This window comes from Thamnophis elegans, chromosome 1 (assembly GCF_009769535.1).
Source record: "Thamnophis elegans isolate rThaEle1 chromosome 1, rThaEle1.pri, whole genome shotgun sequence".
NCBI lineage: Eukaryota > Metazoa > Chordata > Lepidosauria > Squamata > Colubridae > Thamnophis > Thamnophis elegans.
Window position 1 is genome coordinate 114,093,317 of NC_045541.1, and position 13,837 is coordinate 114,107,153.

The 13,837-nt window shown below is 34.8% G+C and overlaps 1 protein-coding gene across 4 annotated transcripts in view; it reads left to right on the forward strand.

Annotated features, from left to right (window-relative positions):
* The window catches only part of SIPA1L1 (signal induced proliferation associated 1 like 1), a 155,989-nt gene that overhangs the window by 87,795 nt on the left and 54,357 nt on the right, over positions 1 to 13,837 (forward strand). For all 4 annotated transcript variants that reach the window (XM_032228336.1, XM_032228310.1, XM_032228319.1 and 1 more), the window contains one exon: positions 10,602 to 12,370. In XM_032228336.1, the coding sequence (XP_032084227.1) occupies positions 10,882 to 12,370 (1,489 nt within the window). In that variant the 5' untranslated portion in view covers positions 10,602 to 10,881. The remainder of the gene's footprint in view (positions 1 to 10,601; positions 12,371 to 13,837) is intronic.

The following is a 13,837-nucleotide window of genomic DNA, read 5'->3' on the forward strand; positions in this document are numbered from 1 at the left end:
ACCAGCTAACATTTATGTACATTTGTAGCATCTGACAGTCACATGACCACAATTTGTGACCCTTTTTTGCCAGTTTCTGAAATTTACTTCCAATTTCTGGCAAAAAGCATCTATTAGGAAAAATGCATGAATTCACTTAATGACCATGGTGTTTGCCTAATGACCATGCTAAAAAGGGGCCTATCTTTAAATCTAGCCACATGACGCCTTGACTATGACCGCAATGATTTATGGCTGTAATTCCAGACTCAATTATAGTCATAAGTCATTCTACTTTCTAAAATGTTAAAACTGTATTTGCTGAGAGGTCACAAAACTATACCTCCCTACTGCTTACCATGTAAGTTTTGTTAGTTTATAATTATATATGAGAAATAATTTAGGTTTCTTCTTCATAATCTATTATTTCTACAGTTGAGTGCTGCAAGGCAGTGTAACACTCCTCTTTTACTCTGCTGATGTATTCATTTGAATTTTAGTTGAAATCTGGACATCTGAAATAAAATCCAGGTTCATCAACCAGAAGGCTGATTAATTTCACCTTCTGTCAAACACCACATTGCTTAGGCAGCTCAGTTGAAATGCAAATTTTGATTTATTTTTAGCAAACAATTAATCCCTCACAGGAGAACGTGGGTGTAATTGTCGAATCTAGCAAAGAACTGCTATTAAGCCAACTGCCATAGCAGGTGTTGGGTGGAATCTCCTTCAGTTTTTACCAATGAGTGCTAGTTTTTCATTGTTAAAAAAGCAGACTAAAGTTACACTTAAAAAGTGTGTTTCCTATGTTCTCCTCCTCCCTTATTTTTTTATCTTTTTGAAGCTTCTCTTTTTCCTTAAAACTTACTGTTTCTTCAAATGCCACCCAAAATGCTCTCTTGATTCTATTTCAGACTTCTTGTTTAAACTAAATAAGTAGGTAATTAACTAATAATTGAGTTTGATTAAAGAACTTGGGTGACCTATTCTAACTTTAAAGACTTTTCTAGTATGTCACTGGCAGAACAATACAGTTAAATTGTCTTTTTTTGTGCTGAAATTGAATCCATTCTTGGCTTCATATGTACTTTTGAAAGAGTTTTGTATATCTCATACCTATCTCAAATGTGTATTATGTATATGTATGCATTAACTATATATAGATTGTTCAGAATTTCATTGGGTTTGTATGCTGAATCAAAATATGCTGTTTCAGCAGAAAAAGATAGTTTCAGTAAAAGAAACATTCGATTTACTGAAATTCTAAACATTCAAATTAACCAGTTAAGGATGTTGATGCTTTGTTTTAATGACACATTAAGTGCTACTATTACTTCTCTATAACTATTGCTTCACTATTTTGTTGATGAAATGTTACCAACCAGAATATTTATTGGGTTTAGCACGTTTTGAACCTGTCCCATAATAAGCCTTCTCTTCAAAATCTCCACAACTAAAATTGCTGCAATAAATATTGTCATCACTATAACATTTTGGTCCTGCTGTAGAAATTGTACTTATCTAAATTTGAACAAGCTCCCCTTCATTTTGTAAAGGGCATCACTGTGTGTGTGTTTTGCAATAGTGTGTAGCAATAGTTTTCCTATGCCACTTTCTATAGTACTTAGAGGAAGCTTATAACCCTTTAGAATTGTATTTGTGCAACACTATGACTGACACCGTGATCAGAATTTCATCTAACTCCACAAAATCTTAACAGGAATAGAAAAAAGGTTAATAAACTATGTAATTACTTATTGGGCATAAAATTGGAAGAACAAGAGAAAGAAGACAATGATAGCATGGCCGAAATTTTTTGGATATGATAGAATTAGATAAATGGCAGAAATTGTGGGATAGGAATTATAAACTAACCATGTCAACTGCATATAAAGATAATTTGTATAAGATGTTTTACAGAAGGCATCTACTACCGGCAAGGTAGCTAAATGTTGGAAATGCTGCCAAATAGCTGGATCTTACTCTCATATGTGGTGGATATGTGGAGAGCCAAAGAAGCATTGCACAAAAATTAAGACATGGTTGGAAGAGAGATACAATAACATATTGAGCTGAAGCCAGAAACGTTTCTGCTTGGAATTATTCCTGAAATTTATAATAAAGAGAATGTATATTTAATCATTCATGTATTAACTGCAGCTAGAATTGTATTTGCACAACATTGGAAAAGTGTAGAGATTCCTATTGATGAGAAGGTGATAAAGAAAATATTAGAATGTGCAGAAATGAACAGATTAACATTAGCAATTAAGGAGAAAGAGCAAACTGAATATTATATGATTTGGGAAATATTTTACCAATGGTTGGAGAATAAAAATGGAGTTTGGAAATAAAGAAGGATGAAAAAGAGGTAGACAATATATTTAGATAGAGATATAAATAAGATGAAAACTGTTAGTATTTGTACGATGAGAACAATGATGTTTAATGTGAATATGATATTATTACTAGAAGATATTAAGAAGAAAAATGGAGAATTTTATAATGTTTAAATGTTTAATATATATTACATTTAATATATTATAATACTAAGCTTAGGGAAATAATGTTAATATGAGTGTGAAAGATGGTAAATGGGGAACGATGTTGCACAGAGATGTTCATACCCAGATGACATACTTCATAAGGAAAGATGGAATGTTTATTTTTGTAATTGAAAAATAAAAAAAACCTCTTTATTAAAAAAAGAATTTCATCTAACTCCTCTTTATCTAATGATAAAAAGATTTGGGTTAAACAAATGACCCATAAAACAGTGCATTGTGTCATGTGCTGCTGAACATACTGAGACCGTATTCACTGTCTTGGTTGGAAAAAGTACGTGAAGCCCTAGGATAAGCAACCTTCTTAAGGGAGTATTTTGAGCCACCTGTTCCAATCAGTAAGATAACTCAGGCTGATGACCCTTCTCTATAAAAGTATATGTCGGTTGCCACTATCAAAGTCTGTTTTCAAGAGTTAGGTTTGAGTTGACTTGATTAAAAGAGATATCTACTGACTTCAGAAAAATGGCTGTTAAATATCTAGAAAGAGCTGTAAAAATTCTTCTAAATACTTGGCCTTCCATCATTTCATAGTAAGACAACACCATTATTACTCTTTCCAAGTATGGTCATTCATTGAACATCACTCCAAGGTCAAGGAATACAAGACTCCAGAAGATCACAAATAGATAATGGCAAAGGTTCTAGAGACAGCTCTTCCATTATATATTGATGTTCATGAGGGTAACAGAAGGAAAATTCTGGCTTTCCTCAGATTGAGGAGAGTCTGAAATGGAGGAAGCTTCCCATTGGGAACAGCCTGTCTGCTTACCTGAATTCTCTGTGTTAAATATTATGTTTGTAGGAAACAAAACACTAAATTCCAGCAAAACAACTTCAACTGAACTGTACAGTATAAGGGGCAGCAGTACAGGGAGTCCTTGACTTAACAACCATAATTGAGCCCAACGTTTCTGTTGTTAAGTGAAACATTTGTTAAGTGAGTTTTGCCCCATTTTATCACCTTTCTTGCCTCTGTTAAGTGAATCACTACAGATGATAAATTAGTACCAAGGTTGTTAAGTGAATCTGACTTCCCCATTAATTTTGCTTATTAGAAGGTATCACAAGAGCTTGGGACACAGCAATGGTCAAAAATACGAATCAGTTGCTAAGCACAAGGAATTTTAATCATGTGATCATGGGGATGTTGCTAAGGTCATAACTGAAAAACAGTCAGAAACCACTTTTTTCACTGCCGATGTAACTTTGAACAGTCACTAAATGAACTGTTGTAAGTCGAGGACTACCTGTAGCTTGCTTTGAGGTCCCAGATAGTTAATAGTCATTGAGAGAACAATGATTTGGATTGTACCAGTAAATTCTGCAAGAGAAATTTAAGAGTATCTCTTAGTAAATTGAAGCTAAATAAATGTGGTGCATGCAGCACTATCCTGAAGACACAAATAAGAATGGCTACAAGAGAATGAGTGAAGCTTTTTTAATTATTATTTTGGAATGACTGACACAAAATTCCATGGTTGTAACTGACCTTAAGTGAGCAGTTTATGCAAGATAACCACAAAGTATCTGTGCGTTGAAACAGTTCTGTAAAGGGGAATTGCCCAAAATATCTATAAACCAATATGGATTAACCGTCAAATCTAAGAAATGTCTAGTTGAATCTTAGCTGCTAAAGGAAATGCCAATACTGGTTACTAAATTTAAAGTTTAACGTAATGTTTTCCAACAATATCAGTTCAATATGTTTAGTAAAACGTGACTCAGGACAGTGGTGTGCTTTCTGTTTAACAAAATTATATATTAATAGGAATTAGAGATTAAACTTCAACCACATTTTGGTTCATACTATTATAGGAGTCCAGATAATTTTAAAAGTTTTACAAATTATTTAATTCATTTAATCAATATATATCGCTACACAAAGTGAACTGCTGCTTCCAGTTAATGTAGTTACTAATAATTCATTGCTAATATGTAATGAATTGAGGCCTAATGGGTAGCTTCATAAATGCTATGGCAAAAAGTTCATTGTTTCTGTACATTTAAATCTCTTTTCAAAGGGCATATTGTGATTTTGGTAGGAAGGTTAAAAAATGGATATATATCCTATATAATTTAAGGCTAGGGATGTTTGTACTTAAAGCCATTTGTGGGTCATAATACTTGCAGAGCTTTTGAACAAAGAACAATATTTCACACTTTTGTAATAATATATCGAATCAAAGTATAATTAAAGGGCTAGATTATATATAAAAGCACATTCTTAGCATCATGAAATATTTCATTTTAGCAAGATACTTTCTTCAGTGAAAACCATTTGATCAGTCAGGTGACCAGCAGGCTTATATTGTATTTGATGAATTTATTAAGCTGAGTAACTTTCTTTTCTATATGTAATGCACTGTGAATTGTGGTGCTTTCATTTCCATATAATTAGAAAAGAATTTGTCACTCTAAAACCAGTTTTGAGGAAAATCAACCTTTTTCTTATTTTGTGTTAATTTCTGTACAGTTTGAACATGATTTAATTTTTGTATTAATGGAATGTATCTTTATGCAGAATAGAATGGAATAGAATAGAATAGAAATTTATAATTTCTCGGTTTCTAGACTGTGGAATTAAAAACCAGAGCATCACTTTATGGTGTTATTAAGGTGACCAGACGTCCCGCTTTTGGCGGGACACCCCCGCTTTTTGATGCATTTTCCCGCGTCCCGCCCACTTTTTAAAAAGGCACGCTTTTTTTGGCGCTTGCAGCTCCCGCCCATCAGCTGCTGGGCTGGCTCATCGTTCTGTTCTATGCTACCACCTACAAATTTAAGCCAGCCCAGCCTGCCGCTCACTGATTTGATTGGCTGGGCTTCAGCCAATCAGTGAGCTGGCCAACCAGCTCACTGATTGGCTGGACTCCTTAGCTGAGGACGCATGCGCGAGTCTCCATTTTATTTCGTCTTTGTTTTGGGCAGCTGCGCTTACTCACTGGTGGTGAGTAAATCATGTTTTGTATTAAATTTGGTACCGTGGGAATCGGGAGGCGCTGGGCTGGGGGAAGGAGACAGCCCCCTTGCGGAGTTCGCAGCCAGCCCCTGTGCTGCGCTGGAACGGGCGGCAAAACCTTTGGAACCACGTGGAAGTTCTCGGGCGGCTGCTCACCAGACACACCAGAGCAGTTCCATAATTCCTCAAACAAATCATAGCAGTTTATTAGTTCTTTCAACAACTTTTATTTAAAGGAAATAAGACTGAAGGCAAAAGATCTAGTACTTGCCTATATAATAGGAATTGGTATATAGAATTGCAGAATTCATCTGTTTTCAATGTCACTTATACTATAGCATCCATGACTTAATCATTGGAGTCCATTTCTTTATGGTATCCTGTATAAATTATCCATGTGTACACACACACACACACACACACACACACACACACACACACTTGTGTATTCATGTACAATATGTACATGCATGTGTATACATATGCAAGCACACATTATTCTATATACCTATGTCCATTTCACTGAATATTCATTGAATATTTATTTCATGTACTTTTATACTGCCCCAGTCACATGAATCAGTACATCCAACAGCATGGACATAAAAACTGATGCCAATTTGTCTACACCCCATACCATAATATAATATAAATAAGGTGATGCTTAATGCAAAATAATAAAAAAAACTAAAGTCCATTAGACAAAAAAGTTCCCCAAAGCCTGAAGTGGGGGAATTAAAATAATTGGGAGGATTAAATCTATTTCTGGGGCAGTATATTCCATGGTATCAAAGTAGCCATAGAGAAGACCTTTCTTACACATTTTACATGCTGGCACCCAAGATGATGGGCAGAGGAGGATGGGCAGATTCATTTTGAGCAAAGTACTCCTTCATTAAATCATAACATAGCTTGGGAATTGGAAATAGCCTTGTGTAGTGTAACTTCTATATTCACATTGAAAATGAAGCTGAGTAAAAGCTGAGAAACCATACAAACATGCAGGGACATGTTATATGAAACTATTTTGTACCTACCTAGTTATAAGAAGGGATTTTTAGAAAGAATGGGTGTGCCATTCAGAGAGGCAGAAATTGATGCTTTCGCAGTTGAAAAGAAACACCAAAGGAGTACTTTTAATAGCATACAGATAAATAAACAGAGAAACAGAAAACATTTTTATCATCAACTTGGGAAAACCAAAAGAGTTTGTACGAAAAATCATTTGCTGTTTATATTTTCATCTTTCTGACATGTATTTTTAGTTCCTAAAATCTGTCATATCCCATGTCAGACAAATGATGAAAATTTGTCTGTCTGTCTATCTTATGTTTATAATAAATGAATATGGTCTTGAATGGTCATTGTCTAGCTTGGAACTGGCTATTCTAAGTTTCCCAGAAGAGAAATAATGTCCAGTATTAAATGGTAATACTGAAATAAATGAAAAATGGGGATCTTTCTGGTACAGGCTTCAGTATTTTCTGTGTATGAAAGAAAAATGTGAGAGATTAGTAATTAGTATCCCATCATAATGAAGTGTTTCCTTTTGATTACTGAACGTTCTGTTTAATTTATCACTACCAAAGTTCCTCATACATGTAAGATTTGAGGCCAAATTGCTTACTATCTCAGATTTTCAAATGTTCTTAGGACTATAGTAACAGCATAATATAATGATGTTTTATCATTTATTACAATATACTGTTAGATTAAGTAATTAGTCATAGATGAGAGATCTGGCATAGCTCGTAAGTACCATCTTTTTTTCACTTGTAATTTTATAGCTATTGGTCAACTACTCATTTAAGTATGTATCCAAGAAAATGAGAGGATCTTAATCATGCTGGTATCGTGGGCTATTCTTGAGGAAGAAATGAAGCAGACACTTATATAAAAGCACTGCAAAATCTGTTCTTTTTTCCTTTCCCAGTGAAATATTCTCTATTATCACACTAATATGAAAGTTATTTTACCTTAGATTTCCAGATTACCATGCAGTTGGAATTTTATATATTAATGATAAGCTGAATTGAACCTTCCTCAACATTCAAGTACATTCAAGGTGTATTGGACCAAGAAACATACACAAAAATTATGTATCACAATGTTTAAACTTAACTGAAGAAAATAATTGGTGATTATAAACTGATGTACCCCCATAGAAAAAAAATAAGAAATGAATGTTATTGAAATAACTGTGTTGATGACATTAAAGTCCAGAGGTAGAAGTAATACGTGAATGTAATTCCTTAAACATTGTTCAATCTTAAATAATTGTAAAATACTGTTTAATAATTATAATTAGGGAGTAAGTTTGAGAAACAGTAAAAAAGCTAAGGTAACCAATGAAAAATCAATCCAACTCTCTTTAAGGTATTTATTCTGGTCTTGTTAGAACAGTTTAACACATTACAAAAAAGAAAAAAATATGTTAAAAATACAGCTGTTTCCTTCCTGATTCTTTCCAAATAGAAAACAATTCTAAATGTACACATCTCAATCTTCACCCTGGAATAGCATGTGAATTACTTTTGTTTATTTCTCTCTCTTCAGCCCTTTCCAGTTTATTCCATATTAATTTTTTGACTTGGACTGTTGTAATTATTTTTAGATGAAGGTTATCATTGTATTTTGTTGAGAACATTTTAATCTATCTTAATTCTCAATAAATTTTTTGCTTTGTTGATTGCTGGTAAATCATAATCAACTTAGAAGAACACAGTTAACACTAGATCAAATTTTTTGTTTTTTAAAAAATATTTATAGTTTCTACAGTTTATTTTACATGTTAAATGGCATAGAATTCCTTTTGGTAGATAAAGATCTAGTGATTAATTTATTCTGGTTAACATAAAACAAACTCTTGTCTTCAAAAAATCTGTTATAAATAATTGGAAACATCAGCTGATCTTTGATACCCTCTGATAATTTGCTAATGCCAAAGCATTTGATCTTCAAATTATATTTTACGAATCAAGATTGTAGCTTACTATTGTGCTATATTGAATATAAAATATTGCATTTTTACTTTCAATACTTTTTTCTTTCATTTTGTGGGTAATTGTGTATTGATGGTAAGAAACCTTAGTGAGGAACGGATATAGGACCACCAATTCTGAAGTTTTTTCTTTCCTTCATAGTTTAGCTGGCAACCTAAAAACTCAATTTGCACTATAAAGGTTTTTGAGAACTTCATAATTTTCTTAAGACTTTACTAATATACTTTGCTTAACAACTGACCTTTAGCTAGCTTAAGTTTTAAAAATCTGAGTAGTGTAGCAGAAATTAATAGCTTTTCTGAAAGTAAAAATTAAAATTTTGGAGCTTTCTTCTTTTCTATTTCAAGCTGACGGTAGACTGGCTTGTTAGTTAAAGATGGATTGTTTGATTAACATGATAACAATCTAGCTGTTGTGTTGCCAGAGTAAATATGACATGATATAATGAAAATTTGAAAGTATGTAAAGATTGCATCACACTTTTAAGAGCTTTGGGCCTGCAACAAAAATATTGCAGCAATTACCAGTTGTGTTCCTCCTGTGCTACTTTTTTATGCAATATGTTAATTTTAGAATTCTCCATTAAGATGGGGTGAATGTTAGAGGCAGAAAATGTTGTTCCTAGAGTTTTAATTACTGTGGAAGAAGGCACTTGTTCCTTAAGGGAAGAGACTCACACAAATGCTAGTTTCCCTACATCTGCCAGAATCTTTGATTTATACACAATGCTGCTCTGTCAACGTGATGCTAGTTCAGCAGCATATTTGCATGCATAGACTTGGTAAGTATTTGAAGGCCAACTCTTCTATAATTGGGTGACTCTCTGAATAGGAGCCTCTCTCCCTTTTTGTATTAAAGGGTGTATACAGCAGTACAGGATTGTATGCTGACATCCTCTTGCCTTTGTCTATTCCCTGCCAGGGTGCATTGTGGAGGTGGTGTTTTGTTGTTAAAGCTCTTTCAAATAACAATATATGTTCAATTTAGGGGCAGTGTGATGTAGGAAGAGGTTGTGTTTTTTATTTTTTATTTCAGCACCTGTGAAAATTAGAATTAAACATGCTTTGTTTATTACAGTCATATTTTAATATGCAAGAAATCTTGAGTTCAAAAAATCCCACTTCTCTATGATGAAAAGACTTAACAAAATTTTTAAAAGTTTTTTCCATATTCAATATTTTTAGATCGGTATGAATATCGATTAAAAATAGAAACCATTTAAATATGTTCGCTTGTTGTTTGATTTCAAAGAGAAAGATTCAATCTCTGTCTGCCAGCAACTTCTATTTACATTTTTACAATTTTTGCAAATTTTATGTAACATATAATTTGACTCTAAGGGAGCTTGTTTGCTGTCATTAGCTAACTGCTCACACATTATTACTGCTACTGAACTTGTGTGTGGGTGTATGTGTGTGTATATATATATATATATGTATATATTTCTTGTATTTGATTCATACATAATAATTACTAAAACCATAGATTAAAGGAATTTATAAAATATGCAAAACAGAACAAAGCAAAGAATAAAATGATAACGGATTGTAAAAGCAGTAGTAAGAAGTTAACAATCTCAAATTAACATTAAAGATTATTAATAATTAAAAGATCTGAAAGAATAAAAATTACCGTTTCTAGTGCTGGTTACAGGTTACTCAACAATGGCTGTTACTGGATTCCAAAGTCAGGGGAGCTGGCCCTGAAACAGGCCTTTATATTCCCACGCTCCCTCAATACCCGCCTGTCTCCCCCTCTGCAATCTATTTCCAAATAACATCTGACATGGGGATGGTACAAAAGGGCAAAATAACAAATATGGGGAAGTGCATCCTGAAAAAATTGTCTTCCACAGCATTACTTTGGGAGGTGTTCATCTGTTTGAAACGGTAGCACACTTTCTATAGCCATCTATTTTAAATATTTTAAAAATTACATTATAAAGACTGTAAGATATCAGCTGTGTTCTGCATTGTCACTCATACATAGAGCAAAATATACTGAGAAAGTAGCTACTATAAAAAAGCTCTTCTGTTTTTATAACTTATTTTATGCAATGATTAATTGTTCTGTGTATTTCTTTATTTCCTCTAGGTTTAAAGTGAATATTGAAGATTTGGCCCCCAATATTTTTGTATGTGTGGAAGATGACTGCTTGATAAAATGGGTGAATTTCAATTCCAAAGAAGTGAAAAATGACTGAAGAACAGCATCTTTAGACCATTTGCCACTAAATTAAATGATCACAACTGGGATCTCATGCACCCCTTATACTTTCTGGAGGATCTTCTCCAGAAGAGAGTTTTATATTTAAAAGGCAGACATGAGTATATTTTCCTTTGGAGTTTACTAAGACTAAACACACTTTCCAATAATGACCAGCTTGAAACGGTCCCAGACTGAAAGGGCTGTTGCCACCGGAATATCAGATGTTGCTCCTAAAGTACATTCAGATGACTTTTATATGAGACGATTTAGGTCACAGAATGGTAGCTTGGGATCTTCAGGGATGGCTCCAGTAGGCCCGCCACGCAATGAAGGATCACATCATCTTACTTCTACCCCTGGAGTTCCTAAAATGGGAGTTAGAGCAAGGATTGCAGACTGGCCCCCAAGGAAGGAGAATGTCAAAGAAAACAGTAGATCAAGTCAAGAAATGGATACATCAAACTGTCTGGATAGTATGTCTTCAAAAAGCAGTCCAGGGAGTCAGGGAAGTTCTATTAACTTGAACAGTAGTGATTCTGTCATGTTAAAGAGTATCCAAAACACACTTAAAAACAAAGCAAGACAATCTGAGAACTTAGATTCTAGATTTCTTACGCCTGATGGTTACCACAGCTCCCCAAGAAAAGCTCTTCGTAGAATAAGACAGCGTAGTAATAGTGATATCACCCTAAGTGAGCTTGATGTGGATAGTTATGATGAATGTATCTCACCCAGTTACAAATCAGGACCATCACTGCACAGAGAATATGGTAGCACTTCCTCAATAGATAAGCAAGGTACCTCAGGGGGAAGTTTTTTTGACTTGTTAAAAGATTTTAAAGATGATAAGTCTGATCAAAGAGGTTCAGGCTCCAGCAAATTTAGTGAACTCCTTATAGCTAGTGGAAGTAAAGGTTCAGGATTTTCTTTGGATGTGATAGATGGACCCATTACTCAAAGGGAGAACCTTCGATTATTTAAAGAAAGGGAGAAACCACTGAAGAGGCGTTCAAAATCAGAGACAGGAGATTCTTCTATTTTTCGCAAGCTGCGTAATGCCAAAGGTGAAGGAGATCTCGGTAAGACTTCAGATCTAGAAGACAGCAGATCAGAGGACAGTGTCAAGCCTTGGACTTGCCCCAAATGTTTTGCTCATTATGATGTTCAGAGTATATTATTTGATTTAAATGAAGTGGCAGTTAACCGGCATAATGTTATAAAAAGAAGGAATACAACTACTGGAGCTTCTGCTGCTGCGGTTGCATCGTTAGCTTCTGGACCGTTATCCCATTCTGCAAGTTTTAATTCCCCCATGGGTAGTACAGAAGAACTGAATTCCAAAGGAACTTTAAATGTGGACCAGGGAGATGATAAAAGCAATGATCTTGTATTGAGTTGTCCGTATTTTCGTAATGAGATCGGCGGGGAAGGAGAAAGAAATATCAGTCTCACCAAATCTAACTCTGGATCCTTTAGTGGCTGTGAAAGTGCCTCTTTTGAGTCTACTCTTAGTTCTCATTGCACAAATGCGGGAGTGGCCGTACTTGAAGCACCCAAGGAAAATCTGGTATTACACTTGGACAGAGCTAAGAGGTATATTGTTGAACATGTGGATCTTGGTGCATATTACTATCGGAAATTCTTCTATCAGAAAGGTGAGTAGTTATTGACTACTTTGGAAATGTTGCTGTAAACTCAACTTTCACCTAAGAACTGCTTTGATGCACAGTGTTCATTTATCTACTGGGGCCTATACAAATCTTCTGTGGCATGTTGTGCTTTGGCAAAGACTTGAGAGAAGTATATCACACTGCTCATTTCTTTAAAAAAAAAAGGAAAAGAAAAGCAGCTGAACTGCTTTCCTTCACAAACCTCACTAGCATTTTCAGGTCTCTCCAGACTTTTGAAAATGCCCACTAAGGCACGTGGTAGCTCATTAAGTCAAATCATGCCATCTCTTTCCAGTATGAAGTTCTTTATCAAAGTAAATCCTCATACAGATCTATTATATGCTATTTGTAATTTATGACACATGACAAAAAATTTTATTTCATGTTTTAGTACTGAGGAAGAACTGTACTGCAATATTATTTAAGGCAGAGCATGTTTTCCTTATAGGCTTGCATACTTTCTCAATTTTCTCTTTTCCAGAAGCTTTCACTATGAAAGCTTTCTGCTGTGAAGTTACTATGTGGCTTGAACTTTAACTATGGTTAATTTAATTTGAGGCTAGCCTCAGAAACAACTGTTTAAAGATGATGTGTTTTAAAGTGGCTTGTTAAAAATGACCACAACTCTTGATTTTGATTTAAATGGAAGCAGAAGCCTTTTAGTTCCTGAATCACTTGGAAAGGGAAAGAGAGATTTTATTTATTTATTTATTCATCAGATTCATATGGCTGCCCATCTCATAAATAAATGACTTTGGGTAGTGTACAAAGCTTTAAAAAATATTCAAAACAATTGTTAATATTATAATCATTAAAACCTTAACATTACAAATAGTCCTTGACTTACAATAGCACTTGAGATGGAAATTTCTGTCACTAAGCAGTTCGTTCATTATGTGAGGCAACTTCCTGTTAGCTTCCCACAACCAGAGTCAACAAGGAAGCTGGTTGGAAGTTGCAAGCCCCCAGCCCACACAGGCAGGTAAGTGACTTCTGCCAGGTGGGAGAGGAAATGAGAGGGTGGGGGAGTGTGAGAGAGAGAGTTGGCAAGGGTGCATGCGAGATGCCATGCAGATTGGCAAGGGTATCTGAGATGTGCCGCATAGGTTTTGGGGAGAATGTGTGAAGGTATGCAAGGGGATCTTCACAGGTCAAGGAGGATGTATGGGGATCCACAAGTGGCTGACACATGTGAACACAGAGGGGCAGTGAGAGGTTGTGCAAGTAGGGAAGACTTACACCACTAACTTGCCCTTTGACTTTCTGGGGACGAAAGCATGGAAAGTTGCAAAAGGCGATCATATGATCACAATACTCTTGACAACTGATCATAGTTGTGAACAGGTAGCCAAGCATCCAGATCATGATCACACGACTACAGAGGTGCTGGGGCAGCCAAACATCTGAGAACCAGTTGTATAATCACAGTTGATTCAGTGCTGTTGTAAATTC